General features: G+C 40.5%; 1 protein-coding gene across 4 annotated transcripts in view; it reads right to left on the bottom strand.

Annotated features, from left to right (window-relative positions):
• LOC119718773 (semaphorin-5A-like) overlaps nucleotides 1–25,817 on the bottom strand; it is a 126,889-nt gene that overhangs the window by 83,297 nt on the left and 17,775 nt on the right. For all 4 annotated transcript variants that reach the window (XM_038188187.1, XM_038188186.1, XM_038188185.1 and 1 more), the window contains exons 3-4: nucleotides 10,871–10,973; nucleotides 7,723–7,768 (exon numbers count right to left, since the gene is read on the bottom strand). In XM_038188187.1, coding sequence (XP_038044115.1) covers nucleotides 7,723–7,768; nucleotides 10,871–10,973 — 149 coding nt within the window. The remainder of the gene's footprint in view (nucleotides 1–7,722; nucleotides 7,769–10,870; nucleotides 10,974–25,817) is intronic.

Raw genomic sequence — 25,817 nt, 5'->3', positions numbered from 1 at the left:
CGTTTCAGTACGAGAAGTTTTCAAAACCGACTAAAAATCTTGCTGGCATTTTTTTCAGTGTACAAGCATGTACCCTGTACCATATACAGGTATGTGCCCGACATTATAAAAAAAAAATCTGCCATAAACGGCCTTCCAAATTCATCTATATACAGATGTCTGGATTGCTCATCCTACATGGACCACAGACCACTTAAATGGTCTGTGCATGGACACAGAATACGCCAATCATAGACAGATGGAAAAAATACACAAATACCCAAAGTCCGCAAACACGCTTCTTTTGTACAAATTTGTCACAATCTTTAGAAAACTACTGGCCCTATTCTACCCGCAGATGAAGAAAAAACGATCCAAACCCATACAGGAATAAAGTGGCCAGCTGGAAGGAACATCAGAATATGACAAGAGTGAGGGAAAAAAATTAAGAAATACCAAACTAAGGAAACAGGTGTGGAGATAATAGCAAAGGGTTTATATGGAGGTAGAGGTTCCGGCTAGACATATGGTGGAGTGAGACATTAAAGGTGGGCTCGTCATGTCATGCAGTCCGCAAAAGGCTTCGTAATTGGCAATTTGTTTCAGTTGTCCGTGAAAATTATCCATTTTTGGTCCGGAGTCTGGAGAGTATACTGTCCGCATCACGTTTGCAAGGCGGCAACATGTAGCCTACAAGGGAGGTTTTGAAGTCAGCGACTGATTAACTAGTATCAAAAATTCAACATGGTTTGAGGTTAGAAATGGGCAAACTATGTGTAGTTCCTGAGGCGAAGCTGAGGGAACTAGAATGCGAGACTGGGTAAACCCAGAGCCCGGGGGAAACCTAGTCTATGGAATATCCCCTTGACAGCAAGTGTCTATAATATGCCAGCAGATTCAGCGATTAATTATGCAAAACAAGACTGCGTCTTAATTGACCTCGAGATTCTGACCATTCACCGGGCGCCTTCTATATCAGGTCTTCAGTAACCCGTTGTTGTTTTACAAAAAACATGGCATCCAAATTGACCAATCAACAGCTTAGTACACATTTCTCAATGAATTGACATTACAGTTTTGAAATATTTGCATGTTAGGATATATCAGATATTCATCTGTGGCTCTGCACACATGAATGTCTAATCATTAGACCACAGGGGCAACCCTATGCAATATATAACTGTAAATTGTACATAGGGACTTGAAACTCTTCCCAAATACCTGCCTTGGTAGTATATTTTGAGGAAGGTGGAAGGCAAAGAAATACAAACTCCTTTATAAACTTCAGGCACATCTCAAAAAGAAAATGACGGACCCTTCATGATGACATCTTTAACTGTTCTTCCATGACGCATATCTTCCATCTCCACAAATCAGGAGAGAGATTGCGAGGTCATCTCAGGAGGAGACTTAAACCGCCCATCAGCCCTTTAAAAAAAATTCAATAGTTTGCTTTTGCAGATGCTTGGAGAATTCCACAGAGAAATGCCAATGTGGTTACACATCTGTACTATAAGTGTAAACTCTCTTTTGCAAAAGGACATCCGTTGTAGCTGATGAACACGGTATAGAGCTACCAGGAGTGTGTAGTCAACATGTATGGTATTACAGATGACCGGGTGGCGTGGGCGAGATTTTCACCATCAGTATCTCGCTAAATTACTTGTCATCACAGTCTAGGTATCTCCAGATGCGCAGAAGGGAAACATTTCCTCTCACTAATATAACCCACAACACTTGGCCTCACCGACCAACTTGGCCTTACTAGAGCACTGCCAACCATTCACAAGCATCAACATGTTTATGTTAACAGAGTAACAGATCTAAGTGTGTTTTAACCCTTGCTCTGATACAACCATGATTACAACAGAGATATGATGAGAAGCCACACGATCCAAGGAATGCCAAGCTAATCCTCTGACAGGCAAATGAGCATCCTTCAACTCGAGACTTTGCAGATTGGGGTCTGCATCCTCCAATGCACTCCACAAAAAAGAGAGTTTGGGCATGTCAAGATTACTGGTAGTGGTGTGTATAATTCGGGAACTAGGTACCCTACTGAAGTAAAACACTGGTACCCGGTACCCGTAACAGAAACCCAAACCCCAAATTCAAATTCCAGAAGTTGTCTGAAGGGCTTTATAGCTTTACGGTGGAAACTGCAACTTTCGCGAGTGTCATCTGTCACGTGTTGAAATGCACATATTGAAACGTGAAATATGTTTTGGTTTTCCATGTAGCCTGGTTTTCATTTTGAAAATTCTCCAAGCACACACGGCATTTGAATTCTTTCTTTTTCATTGTCTCTGAGAAATTACTGAGTAATTTGTAAAGATGGTTACGGGTACCCGATACCATATCTGGAACTGCTTCTTGACATCAGTGGTCAGGTACTCGGGTACCCGGTTCCGATGACCGTACCCTAATTACTGGCAAGAAATTTACTCACAGAGCAAGGGTGGTCAGATTCATTGCTGTCATTTCTTACCAATTAACCCGAAAATCTGCTCAATTCAGTCGCAACCTTTCTCGGATTTCTCCAATTGGTGTTAACAAATCTAAGAGCCCGATGCAGTGATGTGACAGAGAGAAATGAATCATTAACAGAGCAAAGGAGAAGGGGGGAAAAAAACCCAGGAAGGAATCAGGAGGAATAAATTAACTCGTTTTCCTGAACCTGCCAAATGAATCGTGCACTTTCTTGATCCTTTTGAAGTACGAGTCCCTGACACATCTCTGGTTCATTCAAGGTTCCGGGCATTACTGGACTTCCCTCTGCGCGACAGCTGCAGGGCTGGAGGAGTTCTAACCCCAAATCAAATTGGACAAGTTTCTCATTTTATGCTGCCAACAAAACAAACTGTTGCAGATTCGGGCCGGGCCGTAAATCACACATTACCCAGATGTTTCCTGTAAAGTTCCTCCCTGATTCTGTCCCCATAAACAGCTTTTATTGGAGGTTTTTAAATAGATTTGGATGGGGTTCGACCCAATCCTACGACCCCTGCAAACTTTTAAACTCAGCTTCCTGTAAGTAAATCAGAGGGCATTTATTTGGTTCCCCGGGAAATAAATGTTGTCAATGACACAGGATTGGACTGACAAAAAAAAATCTTTGAAATTTCTCGAATTTGTCAAATTGGATTTGGGAAGGGTTCGGAGTAAATTAATGTTTGAAGGCAGCTTGGGAGGGCGGGAAATTGAGCTCTGTGGGTGAGCTCTGTTTGATGAATTGAGGGTCAAAAGTGTAAAGTTTGAAACAAAAGTAGTGATACTTGTCGTGAGAATATTATTTTGCTGAAGAGAACATGGCTATCTGAAATGACTTTTGCTAAAAGACTTCATAGTACACAGCTGATGACTAGTCATGCGAATAAGAAATATCAAAATACTACCCCGTTTACCCTACCCTACCCAACCCTCTTGTAAAACTTCAAGTTTCTCTGAAAAAACATGTACAGGTCAGTGGTGAAAGAAATGCTAACCTATACCTCAGCCTCAGGTTTCTAAGACAGGAATGACAGAATTCAAAACATCCTAAGCATCTTCTAAAAATGGTACGCCCCCTAAAACTGCAAATTCCCTTGACTGAAAAAGTATTTATTGCAGAGCGCCCGTTACATCACGTTAGTAGTAAAAAAATATATGGCGATCAATCTACGGTGGCCTCTTCTACTAACGTAGATAGCAAATATCCTCCGCATGTAAGACGGCCATGCATCACTTGAGATCTGATTCCTTATGGGAGCGGCCGGGTGCATTGCAAGCAGGTCATCTTCCCATCATCTCCCACTCCTTCAACGTCAACAGACGCCCCGGCTCAGAGAGAAAAAAAAACAAATGGTAGACTGCGGGCAGATGGAAGGATTCCCATGGACATTGATGATGTCTTGCTTTGCCAGTCTCAGCCTCTGAGTAACCCAGACACGAAGTGACAACCGCAGGGGAGAAGGGGGGGGGGGGGGAGATGAAGGCGACAGAGGAACCCTCTCTCCTCCCACTCCCCGGCTAATCTCTTCAAATGTCACACTCCTGGGCCTGGAAATGTCAGGGTCCATCAAGCCCGTCACTGCAGGACAGGTGGCGGAGCAAACTCAGACAGACCCTCGCCAACGATTCCTCCATTTATTTGTTTTTTGTCTCTCCTTGTATTTGTCGAACCGCTGCTCGAGAACGAAACTGACATCATCTTATTTTCAGAAGATCTTAAGCAATTATAAAAAACAAAAACAAAAACAGCACGAGCATAACTGGACTTGATTGCTGGCTCCTTAAAGTCTCCAGATGATACTTCCATTGTTAATTATACCCGGTTTGTTTTCAGGAATCTTTTCTTATACATCTGTTGTTTTTCCAAGGTTTGTATCCCACCATGACCTACCAAGTTAACAATGTCAGTGTATCATGCTTTCAGTGACTCTCTTTGAAGGCAATATTTGGCTTATTTCCCCCGATGAGTTGGTTGTTCACTGCCTGTTTGTGGGACTGGATGCCAGTCTGTATGTCATTATCGTTGACATTTTGAAATCAATTCTTTATCAATGGCTTTCAAATCACCCATCAGTGGGGCCAAGCACAGAAATGTACTAAGCACAAAGGTATGCTATTAAAGCAAAGACAGAGTACCAGCCGAAATGCCATACAGAGTATATTGCTTTTGAATGGTTCCCAGCTGGTTTTTGCTCAGCACAAACATTTGCTAAGCATCATTTTCCGCCCTTATCCACTGCTTAATAGTTACTGCATGTGAAGTGTAAAGAAAAAAATCAGTAAGGCTACTAATGGTAGTTGCTATATTAGTCTATGTTCAAGGGCCCGTGCAATGTAATTTTTCTTTAATGCAGTCCTTGACTAAGCACCTTTGTGTCCCACTCAACCTTATTTCCAATTTTCGTTTTGCCATTTTCAAGGGTACTTTGATACTTTTTGTTTTTATGCTAATGCAAATTGCCATATTCGTGAGCAAAACTGTGATGTCTTTTTGGGCAGAAACCTCAATGTTACAGCTATTTCAGTACCAAAAGTTGAAAGAATATTTGATATTTCGCTGTCGTAAAATGTCGTTTCTTTGGTGATTCGTCGTTGTGTCAGTACATGGCAGTAAGCCAATGAGCAATCCTTTCTCACAAATGTCTTCAATGAGAAAATTTCTGGGTTCACAATTTGAACAGAAAACCCCTACTCTGAACAGTGTCTTCCTGAAATGACATCACAGCAACAGCACCCTCAGTTGTTGGGAAAAGCATGGAAAATTGACCAAAAAGGGATTTCAACTATTTTTCATACATTTAAGAGGAGTAGAAAGTTGCACAAGATATGTTCCAAAGAAAAATTCACTTCACAAACCCTTTAAAATGCTCAACGTTTCATCTGAAGGTTGCTCCTTGCTACTTTTATCGATTTATTCAATTCCCAACCCCACAGATGTTTGCCATAAACCTTTAAAATGGAGCCCTCATAAATGTCAGAGGGAGTAGACTTTGAGGATAAACAAACCTACATCAAAGTCAACCCAAATCAGCCAAGTCCAAGGCTCTGACTTTGAAGTCGTTTTTTTAAAGACCAGTGGCCCAATTTCTCAGACATGCTAGGCCAAACACATTGCAAAACAAAAATCACTTGAGAACCAGTTTAGGGGAGAATCCAAACTTTATCAGGTGGTAACTCAAGTTAAAGCTCAAGGTTTAACAGGGTTTTGTGAGGTTACCTCAGGGTAAAACCTCCAGTTACCCCTGGTCACAATTTTGCATGTTACCCTTACAAGCGATGTACACAACATGGCATTCTGACCAGTAACTTGTTTTTGCTATGCAGAAAATTTCATACAATTTCAAGCACCAATTTTGGTGCTTGTTCAAGTGGCCCATGAGTCTTAGTTCTAGATGTAACTGATCGAAAGTGGATCGCTTCACGCTGTTTGTTCCACTGTGATGTACCGTCACACTACATAGTTCAAATCGCTCACACTAGCAAGCAGTTTGCGCAAGTAACCAAACGGTAATAACTAGTCATGGGAGGGCGCACTACTACTATTAAAATCGGCCACGCAGTGGCAGTCCATTATCGTTCACTAACGTCTTGGACCACGACTACACTGATGCAGGACAGGGATGCTTTACGGCCTTGTCCCTCTCCCAACTTGATCCCCCCTTCAACAACCGGTATCAACAGCAGCAAAGAAGATGCAAAGATATGGCTGGCTCGTTGGCGGTAATATCACTTAAGTAACCATGCCTCGGGGTCTCGTTGCCTTTTACCCCAGTGCCAAGTAAATTAACGAGGATATACTTCTCCCCTCTAAACTTGGGAACAGGCTTCGGCAGAAGAGAGAGGTGTTGCACATCTGGCCAAGACAGCAGAAAAAACGAGGCGGTAGATCTGTGGAAGGTCGGAATGATTTTTTTTTTCTAGTTTAAGATCCCTGACATTTGCCAAAACGGCACGCCAACTGGAGTGCAGAAGCAATTTTTTTTTGAGGGAAGACAGATGACAGACAGATGTCTCTTGTGTTGACTATACCTAGCCACTCGAAGACACATGTAAAAGCAATGCCGCGATGTAGGTGATACTTTTAACAAGACACCTACATGAACACCTCTTCAACGATGAGGAATTTCTTTGACGAATTTCCGAACACGGGACGTGGGATATTTTTGGGGATGGCCATTCGGCAAAGGAGGCGTGATCAAAGTCATATAATTTTGTGGAAAGTGCAGTCATTTGGTCTTTCCCACAATTTTTCCACATGGGAAAATTTGTTGAAATTACAACTTGACACGCAATCTTAAAACTCTACAAACTACAACTGTCTCGGTGCTTGTCTCAATTATCTTTGGTAAAATTTATACGTGTTCTAAACGGTAGCAGTTTGCTCCATTAACCTTTTTGAAGTATGAGGGCGAACTTTGGAGTGGGTAAATAGTGCCTCATATGGTGTTCGCTATACTAAACAGGCTACCGATAATTAGCCCCTCCCCCATATATCCCGAATAGACATAGCTTTATCATAGGCAAGACCTTTTGAAAGTGTTGATTCACAACATTTTCTTGAAGCCCGAGGGAAAGATGTAAAAGTTGTAAATTTTCTTCTGCAAGTCTGAGGTAAATTGACCAGTGCCTATGGTAATGTGGGTCATTCTATAGGGGAGTCAGGCTGTCTGGCTGTGACCCAGTTTTGATTCCTGCCTGGGCCAATATGTGGATTGGGTTTTCAGTCCCTACCTGATTCCGTGGGTTTCCCCAGAATATCTTCTGGGGTTTTCCTCCCACCTCTAAAACTGTAATTTCTCCTCATTGTCTTCTCTCCACAGGTTTCTTCAGGCTTGCGAGCTACAGTGCCTAGGGCACTTTTGAGGTACCAGAAGTAACTAACAATATTAATTTGTGGTCCATTGCTTCCTGTCTCCTTTCCTGCACGCATTACTACCCTTTTCCCCCTAGGAGCGATTGTGTAAAAACAAACTACCGACCCAACAAATGAGAATACTTTGAACTCATTTTTAATGATACATGTACTTGAGCTGCTAACTGAAAAGTTCAGAGGTAAGGGGGGGGGGCGGAAAAATGTCAAACTTTGGACCCTGAATTTATAGAATGACCGCAATGCAACTTGACATACATGAAGTGTGCAACTAAGAAAGAAGGGGTTAGTGTGAGCCTGATATAAGATTATGAATGAAACAGTATCCATGGCGATATGACCTCGGCCCCTAACCCAGCGGTAATCTAACTTGATCCACTTACCTCAATTATGGACAGATCATCCAGGTTTAATCTCACCAGCAAATCTCTGTTGGGGAAAATGCAAAGAGGAAAAAACTTGATGGTTTTAACTTAGTAATATTGAAGAATATCTTCTTGTAGTAGCATCAAAGAAGGTGACAATTCAAGGTAGATTCAAAATGTCAGAACTTTTAATTGTTTTAAAAATGGGTGGTACCATTGAAAAATTTTAAATATATGTGACCTGTCCAAAAAAATTGGTATATGCACATAAGTGAAACAGGATTCCCCCTCCCCCCTAAACTTGGTGAAAGTGGGACCGGTAAGCTTGAAAAATAAAATCATTATGGTAAAAATGCCAAACTAGTGACTTTTTCTGTTGCTCTATAACTGACTTATCTTCATCTAAATTTTAAAAATGTAACAATGGTACACCGAAGGAAGAAAATTAAACCCCAAAAAATGCTAGATTTGTATCTTTTTAAGTTTGGAACTTTAATTTCAGAAAGAAGATGCTTCATAAAAACTCCCTAAACTAGAAAGTGGGTTGCTTTGTCAAAAAATGAAAAATTACTAATTTATGTCGCTGATGTGAAAGTTAATCTGTACTCAGCAGTCTGGGGATTGAGAATTATGAACTTTCATTTTCTCCAGCATAATAATGAAACAAATATGACCGGATGTTTGGACCAAATTCTCTTTCAGAGTGTCATCATCATGAGCGCTTGTTATCAGGACCTACCGATATACACCCCAAAAAAGAACTTGTTTGAAAAAAAAAGTTGTTTGTAATCGTTGCTTTTATTAATTACACCTGTCAACAAGGGAAAATCTCCTTGGGTTAGTAAGGTAACAATAACATAGGCGGTAAACTGCACTGGGTACATGTGGGTATGAAAGGGATGTTTGCATTTCAGGTGTCACGGCTTTTTAATTTTTACGGCCGACAAGGAGGGCGAGTTGACATACTTGTCACTCTGGGAGGCAATATAGAAATACTTCATGCTTAGCCATCCGTAAGTTTTTACAACTCTTTCGGGCACGATAAATCAAACTCTTACTTGTTTAGGGTAAATAAAAAATACTGTAAAGACCTTTTTTACCAAACTTTTTTCCCCCCAAATAAATTAAGGCGGCAACTGCAAAATAGAGTTTGCAAAAGGTTACAACTGTACCGGTCCAGTGAATTTTATACAGGAATTTCTGCCCAAATGGTTACAAAATTCCCAAACTTTGCTCCGATTTTAGAGAAATTTTACATTCATCACTCTTAATTGGTCATTTTAAAAATGACCAATCGACCAATTACAAATTACGAATTACGAATTAGGAATGATGAAATGACAAATTAAAAATGCCCAATTAAGAATGTTGAATGTAAAATTACTTTACATTTTTTTTTTTTTTTAAATGACCAATTAAGAACTGGTTATTGTTAAAGAGTTTTAACATCTTTGTTTATTTTTTTGTAAATAAATTTTCAGTGTACTAATAATTATTCAATACCCACCTACATGTGCCCCTTCATGTTTGTTTTTTGGTACAGTATGTAATAAAGAACCTCCTGCCCTGTTTCTGTTGAACTAAACAGAACTCAACCACCACCAACATATTTGAAAACATTTAGGCCCAAACAAGCTCAACTCAAACATCCCCTGGTTTATTAGTGAACAAACCCTCTCTGTACCATGTGGACAAACAACCTCAATTTGAGGCTTATCTTCTAAATTAGTGGATAAAAACTTGACAAGAGGGCCATTTATTTCTTGAACTGGCTAATTTTGTACCCGGGTCAAGTCTGACCACAGACGGAGGGTTTTGCGGTCTAACCACTCACTGTTCTCAACACTCAAGCAGCTGACGTTGAAAGTTCTCGCTGTGAAGACTTCCTCTTTTTGGGGGGGGGGGCCTTAAATTTGGAGACGAGGAACCTCGGGCCACGTCCAGATATCAACAAGCTCAAGACTGTTTGTTATTCCGCTAACAGCAGAGGAAAAACATCCGTAAGATGAATGATTTGAAAGCTTCATCTTGATCTCATAAGGAACATAAACCTGTAAAACGGACGTGTTCAAACTTCAAGTGAAACATTTTTGTATCTTTAGATTTTCTATAATCGAGTCCTTGGTTTGAAAGCATGATAATATGCCTAAATATGGAATGTAATATATCAATGAATTCCTATTAGGAGTAAGCTAAAAGAAAATGGAACGAGCATGACCATGGAAAAAAACAACATAAACAATACCCCTCGAGCCTCTGGGCTGAGTGGTAAAAAACTCCTTTACCTCTTATTTTTTTCATACAGCCTATATATGTATGAGCAAAAGAACATCAACTTTTACAAGACACGGAAGAAATTTTCCTCTCAGGATTGGGGTGCTTCTTGCCATGCTTGAAACAGACAAAAGCTCTCTTACTAGTGGAAAATTGTATACTTAGAAGTGCCAAGAAATTGGAGGCCCCCCCTCAAAAAAAAAAAAAAAACGACTAAAATTTGCCACCCCTGGGTAGTCCAAACAAGGTTTTCAAACAAACAAATATACCTCCCAAATAAACTAAAGTATCACCTCCTGGGGATGTCTGTTTATTTTTCTTTCCAATATTAAGTTTATTTTGAAATTCACCCAGAGCTCTAAAAGCCATTTTTGCCAAGTATAAACATAAATGGCTATTGAATGTTTTCGAAAGAAAGAAGTGTCCTCCTCTGGATTTTCAGATACATGTATGTACACACGTTCCACTGGTAACGAATCAATGTTTTGGAACACATTTGTAAGTGGGCTTTTGGGCTGAAAAATGGCAATTATCTTGAAGCTGAGCCCAAACCACAATTTCTTTAAAAAAAAATGGAAATATAACTGTTAAATACATTTGCGAGAAGAAAATGTAGAAAGTAAATTATACTCTACAAAGTTCATTCAGAATTTTCAAAATCTGACCACTTAACCAAAACCAGTGTTGGAAAAAAAAAATTTTAAATTCAAAAGATTTCCCTCCAATGCAAAGAAATCAAATGGTCCATGAAAAATATTAAAAAGTCTAAAAAGTGCAGAACTTTTCAGGAATCAAACAATTCTCTGTTAGTGGGGGGTGGGGTGTGGTGGGGGTGGGGGGGGGGGGGCGGTGAACTTCAATGAAGATGATGTGAATGACTGATCACACTGACCTGGCGCCAACGAGTAGTTCGTGGGACCTCTTGTCGACGACCAACTGAGAATAATCCGTGATGCCCTCCACGCTAAAAACGTGCAGGTTCGACTTGAGTAACTCTACAGAAATGAGAGAAAAAGGAACAAAAAGTGAAAAAAAACATAGATCACAAATATTCTGACCCTTTCATTCACACCTTTCAATTGTTAGTGTGAGCAAGCAGCCACACTGTCCGGACAGAGAGATTTGTTTAATCCAACTTTCCAAGGCCAAATCCAGCTCCATTTTTAATTCAAGCAGTTAGGGGCAAAACGGCGACAACGTCACCACAGTGCACAAAGTGTGCCGACGAAGTTGGTTGGCTAAAATATACTTTAGAATATATATTAAGGTATTCATATGGTTTGCCTACGTGCAACTAACAAAGCTGAAACTCTGAGGCTTTGTAAAACTTTTCAAGGGCAATATTCTTGCCTTTGGATATAAAGGTACTATTGTATGTTAAATCTACGTTGCAGAATAATAAAAGGACTGCTGAAAAAAGGGAAGGAATTTCTGCAAAACTTGTCGCTAATGGCTATTGGTCAAGAGTATTGGAACTGGTTAAATTTGTTTGCACACATAGAATGTGTATCTCGTGAGGTAAGTAAAGTTTGTCACGAGCCAATGTGGCCCATCAGGCTGGCGTTCATCTGCGGTTTCAGTACCATGAAACGCCTGAGAATATTTCTACATCCCCAAGATGGGATCCTAGTCCATCACAAGTTACTCCCCAGGTAATGCCGGTACACTCTTGGGTGAAGAGAGGCAAGTGGGGGTGAAGTGGCTTGCCCAAGGACACAACATATGACCAGCAGCTGGAATCGAACCCCTGACCCTCTGATCATGAGTCACGAACCCTAACCACTAGGCCCCCCCTCCCGTATCTCATGAAGCACTATTTTAAATTGAATACGAGTTTCTTTTCAAACACACTGCACAGATTAAAAACCAATACTTCTGACAAACAGTTTGAATCTGTTTGTACTTTTAAATGGCACATTCTGCACGCTTTACATCTATAGCCGAGACTTTATCAGGCTTCTAAAAAAGAAACAGTACATGTTTCTTGGCTCTCCAGTAGTCCTTCAAAATTCTGAAAAGCCAGGCGTAGGTTTCAATGGATTAAAATAGAGTCTTAAGGCCAGTTCCGATACTTCATGCACATGCGGATCCATAGCGACCTTGTCCTCATGAAACATTCACTTCCAAATTCACCAAAATTAAAATGTGTTCCAACTTCTGGAAATTCACAACGCGAAAAACTTGACGTGACGTCACCAGTTAGCGTTCGCCTACACTTTCGCACTGAGTATGAACCGGCCTGTGAATGGTTGAGTGCATACAGGTATTTGAAAAAACAAAAACAAAAACAGGCCCACTTTATTGAAGTGAATTTTCTCTTGGCAATAAACATCCTTTCATTCAATGAAATGAGAAGGAATTTTACAATATACAGGTGTACATACACCACCTGTTGTACACATGTAGGCGTATTGTTGGTAAGTTCAAGCGTGTTGTCTGAGTGTTCCATCATTTTGCTGTGTCTTGGAAGTTTTGACCACAGTTAACCTCTGTGTGACCCAAACTGATGCATTGCCAATGGGTACAATTTACCAATTTCAAAAGTAACAATCGCACAAGAATTGAGCTCCCTCTTTTGTGTCGGGACAGTCGTACCCAACATTAGGCCTGGGCGTTAACTTGTCATGACTGGTTTAGTAGTCAAACAAGGTGATGAAATTCTTCTGAATAGTGCCCCCTACAAAAAAGATGCCAGAACAATGATACTGTCAACAAATGCTTCAAATTGCAACAAACAAAAAAGAAATTCAATTTGAGGTTGACTAAAACGCTTCTATTATTGAATAAAGTACCTGCGAACAATGAAACAATCAAATTGCCCCCCTCGATTAAAATTCCAAGCTTTTTGGGGGGCAACCTTGTTGAATGGACTAAGCGTACTGCACTAACACCCTGCACTAACTGAAGGAGGAACTAACATGATGGTTGTTGACAGCCAGAAAATGGACAAAAACGACGATTAAAATTCCTTTCTGGACTATTCACATTTGGAACCCAAACGGTTACCTTTTTAACAGACAATGTACAATGTACTTTCTACCGCTGGGCCAGTAACTCGATTACTCGAGTACTCGTGAGTAGTTTATGCTACTCATTCTACTCGTGGTTTTTCATCTACTCGAGTACTCGTCCTTGCGCGAGTAGAAGCAGGTACTCCCAAGTAGCAATTTAGGGTTTAGGGTTCACGGCTTAATATGTCCCATGCAGGGAATCACTCCCTCCACCTCTCTCTCCCTAGGATTCCATTCGTCCAAAATAAAAATCAAGTAAATGACCCAAAACGTCACACAGTAAGGACAACTCAGTGCTGAAAAATGTGTTGGACTTGCACGCTATTTGCTTGTACATGTAGTTACTTCCCGTAATATTAAGGTATTGTACTAAGGTAATTTTTCTGCTTTTATGGGAATTCAATTACTCGCAAGTTCTTGACAACTTGCAAGTAATTTCTTTGTGAGTACTTGAGTAGAAAAATCCACAACTTTCACTGTTTGCAATACATGCTGCTGGGGGCAAAGACTCCGCAAAAAAAAGAGTCCCAACACCGCCTCAATTTCTCAGATCAGGGCCTGACCCAGAATTTAAGAGTGAAGGAAATTTTGATGAAAATCCATTCATGCAAACCAGAGATACAACAGATTATAAATGGCAATGTGGTTTTTTTTCACCCGTTCCAATGTGATTTACGCAGTATAATGAAAAGATCCATTGCAGAGTGCCAGTTGAGCGATTTCCAATGCAATGTGTAATCCCCATTAGAATGGTTGAAAAACGCACATAATCTGTTACAGCTCCGGTTTGAATGAATGGGTTTCCATGACATTTTCTCTGATTATACACAAGAGTACCGTAGGCCTACAATTAATATGCTCCATCAAAATGAAATATTTGTGTTGCACTTTTTTTTTATAGAAATTTAACGATAAAAAGTTGTTTGAGGATCACTCTGTACAGCAAGGAACAGTCAGACTACGTGTAGCTCTACTGCAGAATTGTCAAGACGCATAGCTTTAAGGGTATTTACCAGTACTTTTTGCTTCATGAGGTCGCGCCTTCATCTCACCTGCACTTGCCAAAAGTGCACTCACCTTGTTTCTCGGCGCAAAACTCAAAGAAAGAGGAGGGCAATATTTTTTTTACACAGCAAGCACGCAGCAACTCTCCAATTCAGACAATTACACGGGCAGTAAAGAATGAATTGAAATTCTCAGGTGGTTCACGAGCCAAAACAACACCCTTGTTCAAATCTTTACAACCGTAAAAATGCTGTTGAACGGTTGAATTTATTTCGGAATTCCGTTCACGGTAAGACCCAACCCTTACTTTGTATTTCTGTCAGTCCCATCTAATAATATGCTCCGTTACTACTGAAAATTCTTCTGCAACGGATCGATTCAAATCATTCCAAATATTTTTGAAAACTTGCAAAGGACCAAACAGTTACGGGTAGTACAATGCAACAAATTCCGCACTGAAGTATATGTACTTTACACCCTTTCATTTTACGGACAATTTGAAATGATGCAATTTTGCTGATGAATTGAATAGAGTAATTACGGGCATAGATTGAGAGCAAAGTAAACCAAAAAATTTCCAAATTCCATTTGGAATGTACACTTTTCACTCACTTTTCACTATACTTTAAAAGACCGATCAATTCTATATAATATGCACCTCTTTGATAATAAGTAACATCATTGCCAAAGTTGCTTGCATCATTGCTCTATATATGCTAACATCGTGACATTGGGTATGATCCCTGGCAACGCCGCATACATACAGTGTACAGCTTTATGACTTCTGACTAAGTGCCCGTTGTACAAAAACCACTGTAGTCCAATAGTTCAAACCGCGACAGAGAACATGGTACTTGTGTTCTTGGGCAAGACACTTTACACTTCATTCACATGCCTCTCTCCACACAGGAGTATAAACGGGTACCTGTGAAGGTAGATGCCAGATTGTGCTGACCTCAAGCTGCTGCCAAAAAAATGGTCTCATGGCTTAATGATCCGGGGTAATAACTAGTGCTTTAATCCTTTGGCAAAGGCGTTTTATTAATATTAACCCTACATCTAACTTCCTAGAATGTGTGAAAATTCATACGAAAACTGGAGGATTTGGGACTGTCCGAGTTCAGGCAATGACATTTTTGGAGACCGCCAACGTACACATACATATGTAGGGCTGGATAGCTCGGCACGTGAGTGCTGGTATGGTATTCTGTATGTCACAGGATTGTATTCCATTTCATTCAATTTCTTTATTCAGCCTTGGGTTAGGTAAGTTTCCCCTTTGTGGTTCATCACACTTTTTTTCACCAACTACATCTTGGAAACAATTCTTGTAAATCATCCCTCAAAAAGTTCAAACCCATCAAAGCTTGTCAGATTATCAATAGTGCCTCCCCAAGGAGGTATCAATGCATAAAAAGCCTTTTATTCCTTTTGGTTTTTCAATTTCTTGTTTCTGTTTACTTCGTTCCCACCTAAAGTGAATAGATGGACACTGGACAATACACTAATGGAGGTCTCTCGGACGAAATCTCTCGGTTTGCCCTCCCATTTCAAGAATAGAGGCATTGGGACGTGTCCAGTTACGGACTGAAGGCACTCAGGCATGCATGAACATGTTAGATTGCGAAACCCCAAATGAAATTCTTGGGTCTATTTCAGTAGAGCAAGGTACGGTAGGGTCGTGTGCAGCTTGCAAACTATAGAGATTGGGGGTTTCAGAAAAATAGGAACAGGAGACACAGATCTGATGATGTTGCTTCTGAGTTGCAACACTTCTTTCTTGTTACTGAGAAATTTTGTTACCACATACTTAAACTGGTCGCAGAGTCTTCTGATGTCTTTTTTTTAATTACTAATCCTCATATGCAAACAAATATTCTGTGCCAAGTTGTCCTTTCTGTCAAAATCAATCAAGTGACTGTGTTCAACAGTTATTGAAATCCCAAATTGCATAATGCAGAATTGACTGGCTGTGACTGTAGCCAGCTGTGCCTACCACTTGTCTGCTTTTGTCTGTCGACTGATTTTGACTAGTCACTGTGCTTGCATGAAATATGATCTGACTGTTGGTGACTAGCCTGTGCAACAGGCATTGTTTGATTTTTTTGACTGTCTGTGACTGTTCAGATAGCAGGAGGGTTTTAAACTGTCTTTTCTTTTTAAAAGTAATCGGGCTCTGATTTCATGAAAATAACCCAAATTATCGTGCACAGACGAGTTTTGCTCCGCACAAAACAGTTACCATCCCAAAAAAATGTCAAGTATTGCTCTTGACAGGATGGTTTTTTTTGGCAAATAAAAAAAAAATGTTTGGTATTACCGGTATTTGCTTCTAATAGCATCTCGACAAAAATCCATCTACATTGTTCAGGAAGACTGTTCAGTTGATTAATGTAACATACATGTATCACTATCATTCTCAAATTACAGTCATAACATGGGCTATAATTTCCAAAGTCATTGTAAAAAAAATTTCAAACCAACATGTTCTGATTCAAACCTAATCATTCGCAACAGATTCTACTGGATGGGTTTCTCTCCAATTCATCCAATGTTTTCTCCTTATGTAATTTATATTCAGTCTATTCTTGATAAAAAGTGCAGAGCACCTTTCATGTTCAAAAGATTTTATGAATTATGGCGTCTCCATTCTCTCTTTTTTGTCAAATAGTGAACAAAAAGGAGGTGTTAAGTGCTGGCATTTAGGAGCTTGTTGTCGGTGAATTTCAATGGGATCAGTGGTTTTTGGCAACAAGTTATTACAGTGAGGGCAAGGACAACCAAAACAAAATTGCCCAGTCCCTGACGCCTGGGAGAAAAGGATTTTTTCCCCTACGTCTGACGGGGGAAAAAGGGAGAAGCGACATGGATATTGTTTTCAACAGGAATGGAGACAGATGAACCTTGTAACAACACAGCCGACAAAATGATGCAACCGCGGCAATGCCCCCTTGTTTGCAATGTTCCTGGTAAACTTTGGAAACATATGCTGCAAAAAACTTTGACCTTATAGCTGAACCAAATACCGTGCAAACTCTGAATGAGAGTCTATTGGCCCTTGTTACAAATGAATTCAACTTTTATTGTCATCATTGCTGACTGGAGTTGGTCTAGCCAGTGGCGGGAAAATGTTGCCTTTCCTGAAAAAAAGACAACCTGAAATTATGTTTGAAGACCAGAAGAAGATCTATTAGCCAACATTAACCAAGCCTTTTTGGTAGTAACTTTTTTTATACAAAACGTGATAAAATGGGAGCCAATCCACTGTACATTTGTACATGTACCATGTCAGGACAGGACTTGTGTTAAAAGAGGATTTCAAGCCATAGGCCGCTTCCGAATTACGTGGCTACGGCCTGCAAAATACACATGGGTCTATGGAAGAGGTAGCCACTGACCATAGGCACGAGAGTTGCTGCTGGCCATACATGTAGTTAAGGAATCTGGCAGGGTCGAAGTAGGCCAAGGGTTTTAGCACGGTTGCCTTCCCAACCTAAAAGTCTTGCGCCAAACTTCTGGCTTTCGATAAACCATTTTCCTAGATCCATGGAGACACGAGTGTTGCTGCTGGCCATACATGTAGATGTAGTTAAGTAATCTGGACAGGGTCTATGTACATGTAGGCCTACGGTTTTAGCACTTTTGGCTTTTGATAAACCATTTTCCTAGATCAATCCAAAAATATCCAAGGACATGATCATCCCAAATGGATGTTCTCAAATCAAAGCAAATGTCGGCCAGATGCTTCACCTGTGCCATGGGCGAGGCCACGGCTGGACGGAGGGAGGGGACCAAATTAGGAAGCCGGTGAGGAAGTGAAGGATCATCCCTACCACCACTGGGCTGGGTGTACCATTACTACCCAGGATCTCTTTCAGACCGAGCTCTCCCCCACAATGATTATAGGGTTGACCCTCAGTATTATCTGTCTGGCCTTATCCTGATTGAATTAGAACCATGGCGCTGTGTTAAATAGCTCCAGGATTGGACAATTTCTACTGTAGTAGGATGAAACGTAAAGCGTAATATTGCAGCTGGAGGCATGGGCTCCCACTCTATGTGGAAGCCACAGTACTGTTCGGCTGTCTGTGTTAAGCTGACAAGCCCCATCTGGACTTGGTTTCTGTGTGATCAAGGACCCGCCTTCAGTCTCGTACCTTACATACATGTTGGTTACAAAAATGTCAGGTTTTGACTCCAGTCGTGCAACAGGCAATTTCCATTCTGTGGTCATCTTTGTTTGAGGTGTACAGTTATGATGCATTAGGACTCTGTGGTTAGCAGTGCCATGAAATGGGCACAAAGCCCAGCACACTTTGCAAGTTGGGAACAGCATCTTATCAGATTACTGGAGCTGTTAATATCACTGTTATCCCGACTTTCACGGAATTAAGAAAAGAAACGTAGCTCAAAAAAATGTGGAGAGTGCTTGTATACATGTTAAGTGCAGGGAGGCTAAAGAATAAAGATGCGTGGGGCCATTAAAGGGATCCCCTTTTTATCTGTTCGTAAAGTTGACAAGTGAGGACTATATTTAGCTTGAAAAAGTTCTTCAGCACAGAATCAGAGTTCACCCTCCCCCACCCCAAACAAACGCTATCGCTGCGGCTATTTTAGGATACTGAGGGCAGTTTCCAGGATGCGACTGGTAACACGTAGAGGCTGCGCATGATTATCCTATGCAGTCAAGCGAGATGGAGTACCGGTCAAAGCATCCCCTTGATCTGTGGGTTTGAGAGGATATTGCAAATTGAGTAGATACGCACACCACGTCAATGAGGCTAGAATTGCATGGGGTGGTCGGGTGGGGGGGGGGGGGGGGGAGGAGTGGGGAGTGACTGCCCTACTACCATGTTAATGATTGGATCCTTGCACAAGCGTCCCTTAAAATAAGAAACTGACAATGAGAGACAATATTGAAGCACTCTTGAGTGCTATAGCCGACATCTGCCCACACTTAAGTACGTTTGTCTCATGCACAAATGCTACAGATTTTCCAACCTCACAGATGAAAATTGACTGCCCTGACTTCCGTGCCACTCTTATACATCTTATATATCAAAAAATGCATCCATCACTGGCTTCTGTGAGTAGTCCCACCCAAAATGCTATTCTACACTTTCCAAAATCTCCGCGTTGGACCCGTATTTTGAGAACCTTTTTCACACTAGCAAGAATCCTACACACCTTCTGCATAGGTATAGTGCTCTATACTGGTAAAATTCCTTAGTTGTTACAAGAAGGACTTGTGTTCATAAATAATGAATAATGAAAGGTTTGTGGAAACACCATGTGGTGTAAGTGTGGTCGGTATGCCTTGACTACCTTGGGTCTGCTTGCAGTGGGCCCATGTTGATTTCAACACGGGTAGGATTAACAATAATCTGTTTCTTGCTCTATGGTCTGAAAAGGCCTCAAAACTACTATACATGTACATCTAGTTTCTGTACATCATCCATACCAGAGTTATATCCGGGTGTACATGTACAGTATCTATTTTAATACTTAATACCACCTGCATTCAGTCACTCAACCACCTTGCACAACCGACTACTCTCTGGATATTGCGGGGAGGGGACCAGGGGACGGTAGGGGAAACATAGATGTACTACTTTAGGATAATTGCGGTTTGCAACAAGGTAACTGTATGGTTGTTAATTGCTCATCTGCAAACCTGAGATAAGGACGTCATGAAGCGGGCTATCAATCATGACTGATCAGACGTGATCTGTTTACTATCTAACAAATTTCCTGTGGGTGGATCGGAGGAGGCCTCGCGAATGCGTGGACACGATCAAGCTGTCATTTTTGCGCGAAACCAACATTTCGCAATGACGAGATTATGACTCTGTGCCTCCAGTATTCGGATGGGTGCATACACTGACTCATCGAGAGCATTACGAAGGGATCATGCATGGGTACTGACAAACTTTAATAGAACTCCGTTATCTTCTTTCTTTCCAGGCATAATTACTTGAGTCATTTTGAGTTTTTGATCTAATAACAGGACAGGAATTTTTTTTAACATGAGGCACATCCATGCATACTGGAATTTGTATCCTTGTGGAGTCATTTCTTTGTTCTCATGTACTAAAGTTTCCGAGTTTGAAAGTGTAGCTTCAAAATGCTCTTAATTTAACCAGAATTAATTTCCTGGGCTGAAATTTGGACTTAATATCCCTTACATAAAATACTTTAATTTGCGATGGATCAACACATCTTGGAAATTCCTAGTTTTTGAGTAAAATCCATGTATCTATTGTGTGATAACCTTGTGGAGATGTATTCACCTATAGAAATTGCTCTGTGGAGACGTGTACAATCTTTTGTTCCCTATTGTGCACATGTCTCCACAGGGTACAGTGTACCAGATATCCTCACTTTACACTGTCTTTTGAACAGCTCTTTCTTCTTCTACTTCTTAAGTTTGGCATTTTGGGTGCCACATTTACGACTGTTAATGATGCTTCAGAGGATTATCTGAAAATTTCCATTTTTCTATTAAATCAATTTTAGGAAAACGATTTTGTTTAGCCATTCAAAACATGTCTCTTCCCTGAACTAAATATTTCACTGGCTACTGACTGTACATCTACATTTGTGTACACCTGTATGCAATCAATTACAGTGTTTTATAAATTATATAAAAAGCCAGAACGTTACACTAATATTGACACTGGCCAGAAAATAGCAACTGTAATATGACAAAATTTCCAGGGCATCCTGTCAAGTTCAACAAACACCGAAAAACCTTCTAAACTGCTGACCTGCGCAAAACGAATGCGTGCCCCAAAACACTCGGCTTTCTGAGGCCATTAATTTCAAAGAATTGTACCCAGGGGTGGGCTTAACATATAGTCCAACTTGTAACAAGAGCAATGGATATATCCAACATTCTTGTCCTTTGAAATACTCAGGGGTGTCACTCTCCGAGGTATAAGGCTGATCTTTGCGTGAGAAAACAGGGCAATTTGTACATGTGCATGGCTCCTGTGGGAATTGCAAAATGTCTGTTGTTTTTTTAGACCATTTTTTTTTGGGGGGGGGGGAATTGTCCACATGTATGCTGTGCACAAGAAATTGTAACGTTTTCACAGTTCTTGACAGCTTTCTGTGCTACTTTGGAATAAACTTACAAAAGGTTGTGGTCAAACTGTTGTACATGTAAATGTATGTTATGATTAGCTCGAAGCCTCCGAAATTTTGCACTTATGTTCAAATGAAGGATACCCAGCGACTCAATCCTTCAAAATCGTCAGACAGTCCTGCCTCTCAAAAAGCATTCATCCTCAATCCTTCAAAATCCTCCTCTTCTTCAGATACCATTCATCCTAAATCCTCCAAACTCCTCATGTGCTTCAACACCATCCATCGATCCTCCATCCTCAATCCTCCAAACTCCTCTTGTGCTTTAACACAATTCAGCCTCAATCCTCCAAAATCCTCCTCTTCTTCAAACACCATTCATCCTTTATCCTCCAAAATCCTACCAAACCGCAATGAGGATTTTGGAGGATTGAGGTGAGTTAGGGTTTTAATTAAAACTTAAAGGACGCCTCTTTCTCGAAAAAAAAAGTCACACGATGTACAGACTAATTTGAAAATTGTAGTAAATTTCAACTGCGTGCACTTTCAATTGTTAATCCTTTCAGACGAGGTTTTTCGGACACCAAGACTTTCACTGAGTAGAATACTTTCAGCTGTCAAGATTCATTCCCTCACTCCTTGAACTTCCTGACCCGACCCCCCAAAAGTACTGTTTTAAAATGTTCAATTTCGCTGTAAAAACAGGCTTGCCAAATGTTAGTTCAATAACATTTGCCACCAGTTTATGAGTCTTGACACTTCCGAAATGTCCACTACTGGGGGAAACACCTCGGGCTCAGATTAAAAAGCATGTTTTCCCAGGGTTGATTTTCGATTATTTCCCGCCAAAAATGCGGCATTATAGGGTCCACACAAGTTGAATCGGTCAATGGTAGGCTTTTTTTTTTCTTTCTTGGTTTTCTGGTACAATCGTCTGTGGTCGGTGCCGCGAGGCAAGATTACTGAGTGTTTTTGTAGACAAGCAGGCAATTACCCTTGCATAAAGGCAACACCGTGGGTCGCAGTTTTTCTTTCTAAAACGCAACACGCTATTGCTTCGGGACCATTAAACGTTTTCCGCCGATTCTTCCCTCTGTGAAAGATTACAACAGAAGTGCATGTTTAGGGGATTAGCCTCAAAGCAGTCGGGGTGCTTGAAGTTTGGCAATTTTACTCTTTTTTTTCAAAATGAGGGAAATCACAAGAGCATTGGTTGTTCAGGGATTTAGCTCTCAAAGGAGCTTGGTAATAAAGAGCTAACTAGATGGAAATCCTAACAGGAAACAAATTACATGCCGAATGACTCCGGCTATCGGAGCCACAATGGAAATGATTAATTAAAAGATTAGGATCAGGAGTCCATTCAGTGAGGGTTACAAGATTGAAGAAAATGACATCATAATATGTGGGATAAATGAAGTCCGTCGTAAAAGTCCAAAGTCATTAGTACATATATCAGAAGGTCATTTAGATGGAGCAGTACAACGAAAACCTGACTCAGGCACATAACATGCATCTGTAATAGCTACCAACCTTAAAGGGAATGCACATCATTGGCTTTTGCGATAATTTTTAGAAATGAACTATTTTGAGGGGTTAGTGTTAACAGATCAAATATTGTTACACTGATATGTTTAAAGATTTGTGTTCGAAAATACTGGAAAAACCAAGAAAAACAAAAATGTTCAAGTAGTCTGGTTTCCCTGACTCCACTAAAGATGAAATGGATCAATTTATAGATGCCGGAAAATTGTAAGGTAATGGAATCAGTCTAACTGGCCTGCACCCGTTCATGAACATGTAACCAATAGCAAACAAAATTTGGAATGAAAAAAAAAGTAAATTTGGAGCAGTAGTTGAAAAATAGTTAGGTTGGAAATTTATGCAAAATACCACTTTTCTTGAAAATGACTTCACACCTGGTGACATAATTTTACAGGATGCTTTAGACTGTCATTTACTAACATTCTAGTAAGGTATTTCGTAAAAAAATGATAGTTTTGTTTTTCGATGTTTGCAAATGTTGAATATTCCCTTTAAGAATTTCATTTGATTTTATTCACCTCATATCAAGCTTTTCAACAAAAAAAAATCAGAAAAAATTATTTACAACAGCTCAGTTGAATTTGAGATAGGTCCTGCAAAGGACTGATACGTTCGGCCCTCGCCCCTCGATGAGAGACTTGGCAAATGACAGCACAATACATTTATGTTTAATTGAAAAAGTTTGAGCGCCTGACAACATCCATCCTGGAAAATCTATTTCGAAAGCAAATTGCTCATCATTATTGCCAATTATCATGACTCAATCCCACATAGAAATGATGATGGTTACCATGATTTTAATAAAATATTTAGCAAAACCATAGAAACTTGCACCTGCGCGTCCGGTTCATCCGTTTTAACGACCACAAACTGAGTTTGATCAGTGGGCAGCACACCCAAGCCAACAGTTGGCTTTAAAATGTACACAGCTACAATAATTCTGTAACCTGATCCGCTGTCGGACTGTGTCCAAATATCTCTCAATTATGGAGCAATAACTGCGGCTCCTTTACACTTTACGTCATAAAATTGAGACGACGACACCTCGTCATTATTCTAGCCTTCCATTCTCCGGTTTACGATTCGGTCGGAGGTGATAAAACATATCCTTTTCGGCTTCATCCACTGAGATTTATGTGTCTCTTTATCTATACTTACAAAAAAAAAGAACAGTGATTTGGTTGTCTAAATCAATTATTAACGTTGGCTCAGAAATGCCGCGCTCAGTAATATGGGTATGAAAGAAATACAGCATCTTGCACAGGTGCTGCTGTGCTCTGCAAGGCCACTGAATTGCCCACTTGGAAATCTCATTTAACTTCAATTTCCCCAAGTGAAAATGGGTTAATTTCAGACCAAGGCCTCTCCGAGTGACTGTCCTGTTATTGGAGTGTTCAGTCCATAAAACTAAATGTGTCTGAAAAAATAAATTGGGAATGAAGAAGTTGTCACAATAGACAGGTGTGCCACAATCTGTCCAAGTAATTACAATGTATACAATGTATATATGTACCAGGGGTACAAATTTCACAGGGTTGCTCAATGGAGAAAAAAATTAAGCTCTCTGCAACTGCCAGTCAATCTTTCCTTTTAGATACAAAAATGGACCAATGTGCCAAACAAAGAATCTTCCCCTTCTTTTTAACATAGGTTGCGAAGCTTTTGGAGCATGAATCCATTTTGAGCGGACATGGCGTGCCAGTACAGCCTCTATTTCACCTCAAGCATGCCTAGGCCCCTATTGCCAAACACCATTGCATCATTTGGCTGAAACCTAATCAAAAAAGTAGCCTGTTTTGCATTCTTGCTTTATCAGAACTTATAGAGGCCTAGAAAATATACTGTACTACTACATGTATAAGCTTTGTGAAAGCATAGCTCTGTAAGGCCATGACTAACAAATTCCTTGGCTAGGCTAGAAGCAACAGACTTACATACATGTACATACATATACATGGCTTCAACATCTGCTATAGATGCATAGGAGCAGTCCCAGTATTATGAAAGGCAGTGCAATGACTGTTTAACCAATTAACCATGATATCTGTTATCTCCTTGACCATTACTAGATAATGGCTCATGGCTGTAAAATGGCTGTAAAACACTTGAAAAAGACATTTTCAAGTTTATTTACTGAGCTCGTAAAAGCCCTGTCACGGATATTACATAACAACATGCCCATGAGTAATCGCAAGCCGTCACGTCATTAAATTCAGATGCAGTAAACAGAGACTGCTTGATAAAACTGAAAAAGCTATAAAACACAGGAGGAAATTGTTTCAGCTTAATACATCTCTACAATTCTAACAACGCACCACTGCGACCGATTGCTTACGTCAGATATCGGGCAAAACGTCTTACAAATATGTACAACGGTTCTAGGCTCTTCAGGATTTTCGCTGAATCATGAAAGTACTCTTAAGACTTGGTCTGTGGGGACAAGTAATTCAATTAGTATGAATTCTAACAACTTCCCCCAAGTCTTCATTCCAGAAGACCTCCAGGGAGAGAGGGAGGGGGCAGGGTATTAGTAAGGGCACTCCTGCCTGCCAATCTAGCCCGCAATCAACCCCAACCACCACAATGGTAGAATTTACCCCGATTACAAAAACCACAATTCAGATTATCCGGCCTTCCCACGAAGGGATCAAAAGTCTTCCTGAGGTGAAAAAAAAAATCAAATAAAAAGGAAGCTGAGTTTCCGCAACAAATAGAAAAGGGGTTGAAAATAGTCTAGGGCACTCACTCCAGACACTAAGAGGCTTCAGGTGGGAGTGAAGGGGAGTTTAAAAAAGATTTCACCCTGAGTTGTACTTTTGTTCGGAGAGCTTTTTTGGCCCCCACGGCAAGTGCCCGTTTGGCCCAAGGAGGCCGGGCCGAGTCAGCTTTCAAGTGGTTGCATTTGATTTCAACCGGATTTCCATTCAACCAGTCACCAAAGGTGTACAAATGTACTTCTGTCATTGATATACCACCCGGGAAGGTTTTGGAAGTCTTCAGACTGGAGAGACAGCTGAGGATTCTTCCTGCTGGTGTCCATTCAATAATTAATCCATTCAAAAGCAAATCCGACACACCAGCCATTAGCCTGCCAAATCAGCAGGGAAGTTTGGCTGAATCTATCTTGTTCTCAGCAGAGTAACTTGGCTACGGCTAACGGCTTGCAATTACACATGCTCCCATGGAAGCAGC

Source organism: Patiria miniata, unplaced genomic scaffold, assembly GCF_015706575.1.
Source record: "Patiria miniata isolate m_02_andy unplaced genomic scaffold, ASM1570657v1 HiC_scaffold_7, whole genome shotgun sequence".
Lineage (NCBI taxonomy): Eukaryota > Metazoa > Echinodermata > Asteroidea > Valvatida > Asterinidae > Patiria > Patiria miniata.
Note: the sequence above shows the minus strand (reverse complement) of the source record. Positions and strands in the feature narration are given on the sequence as shown.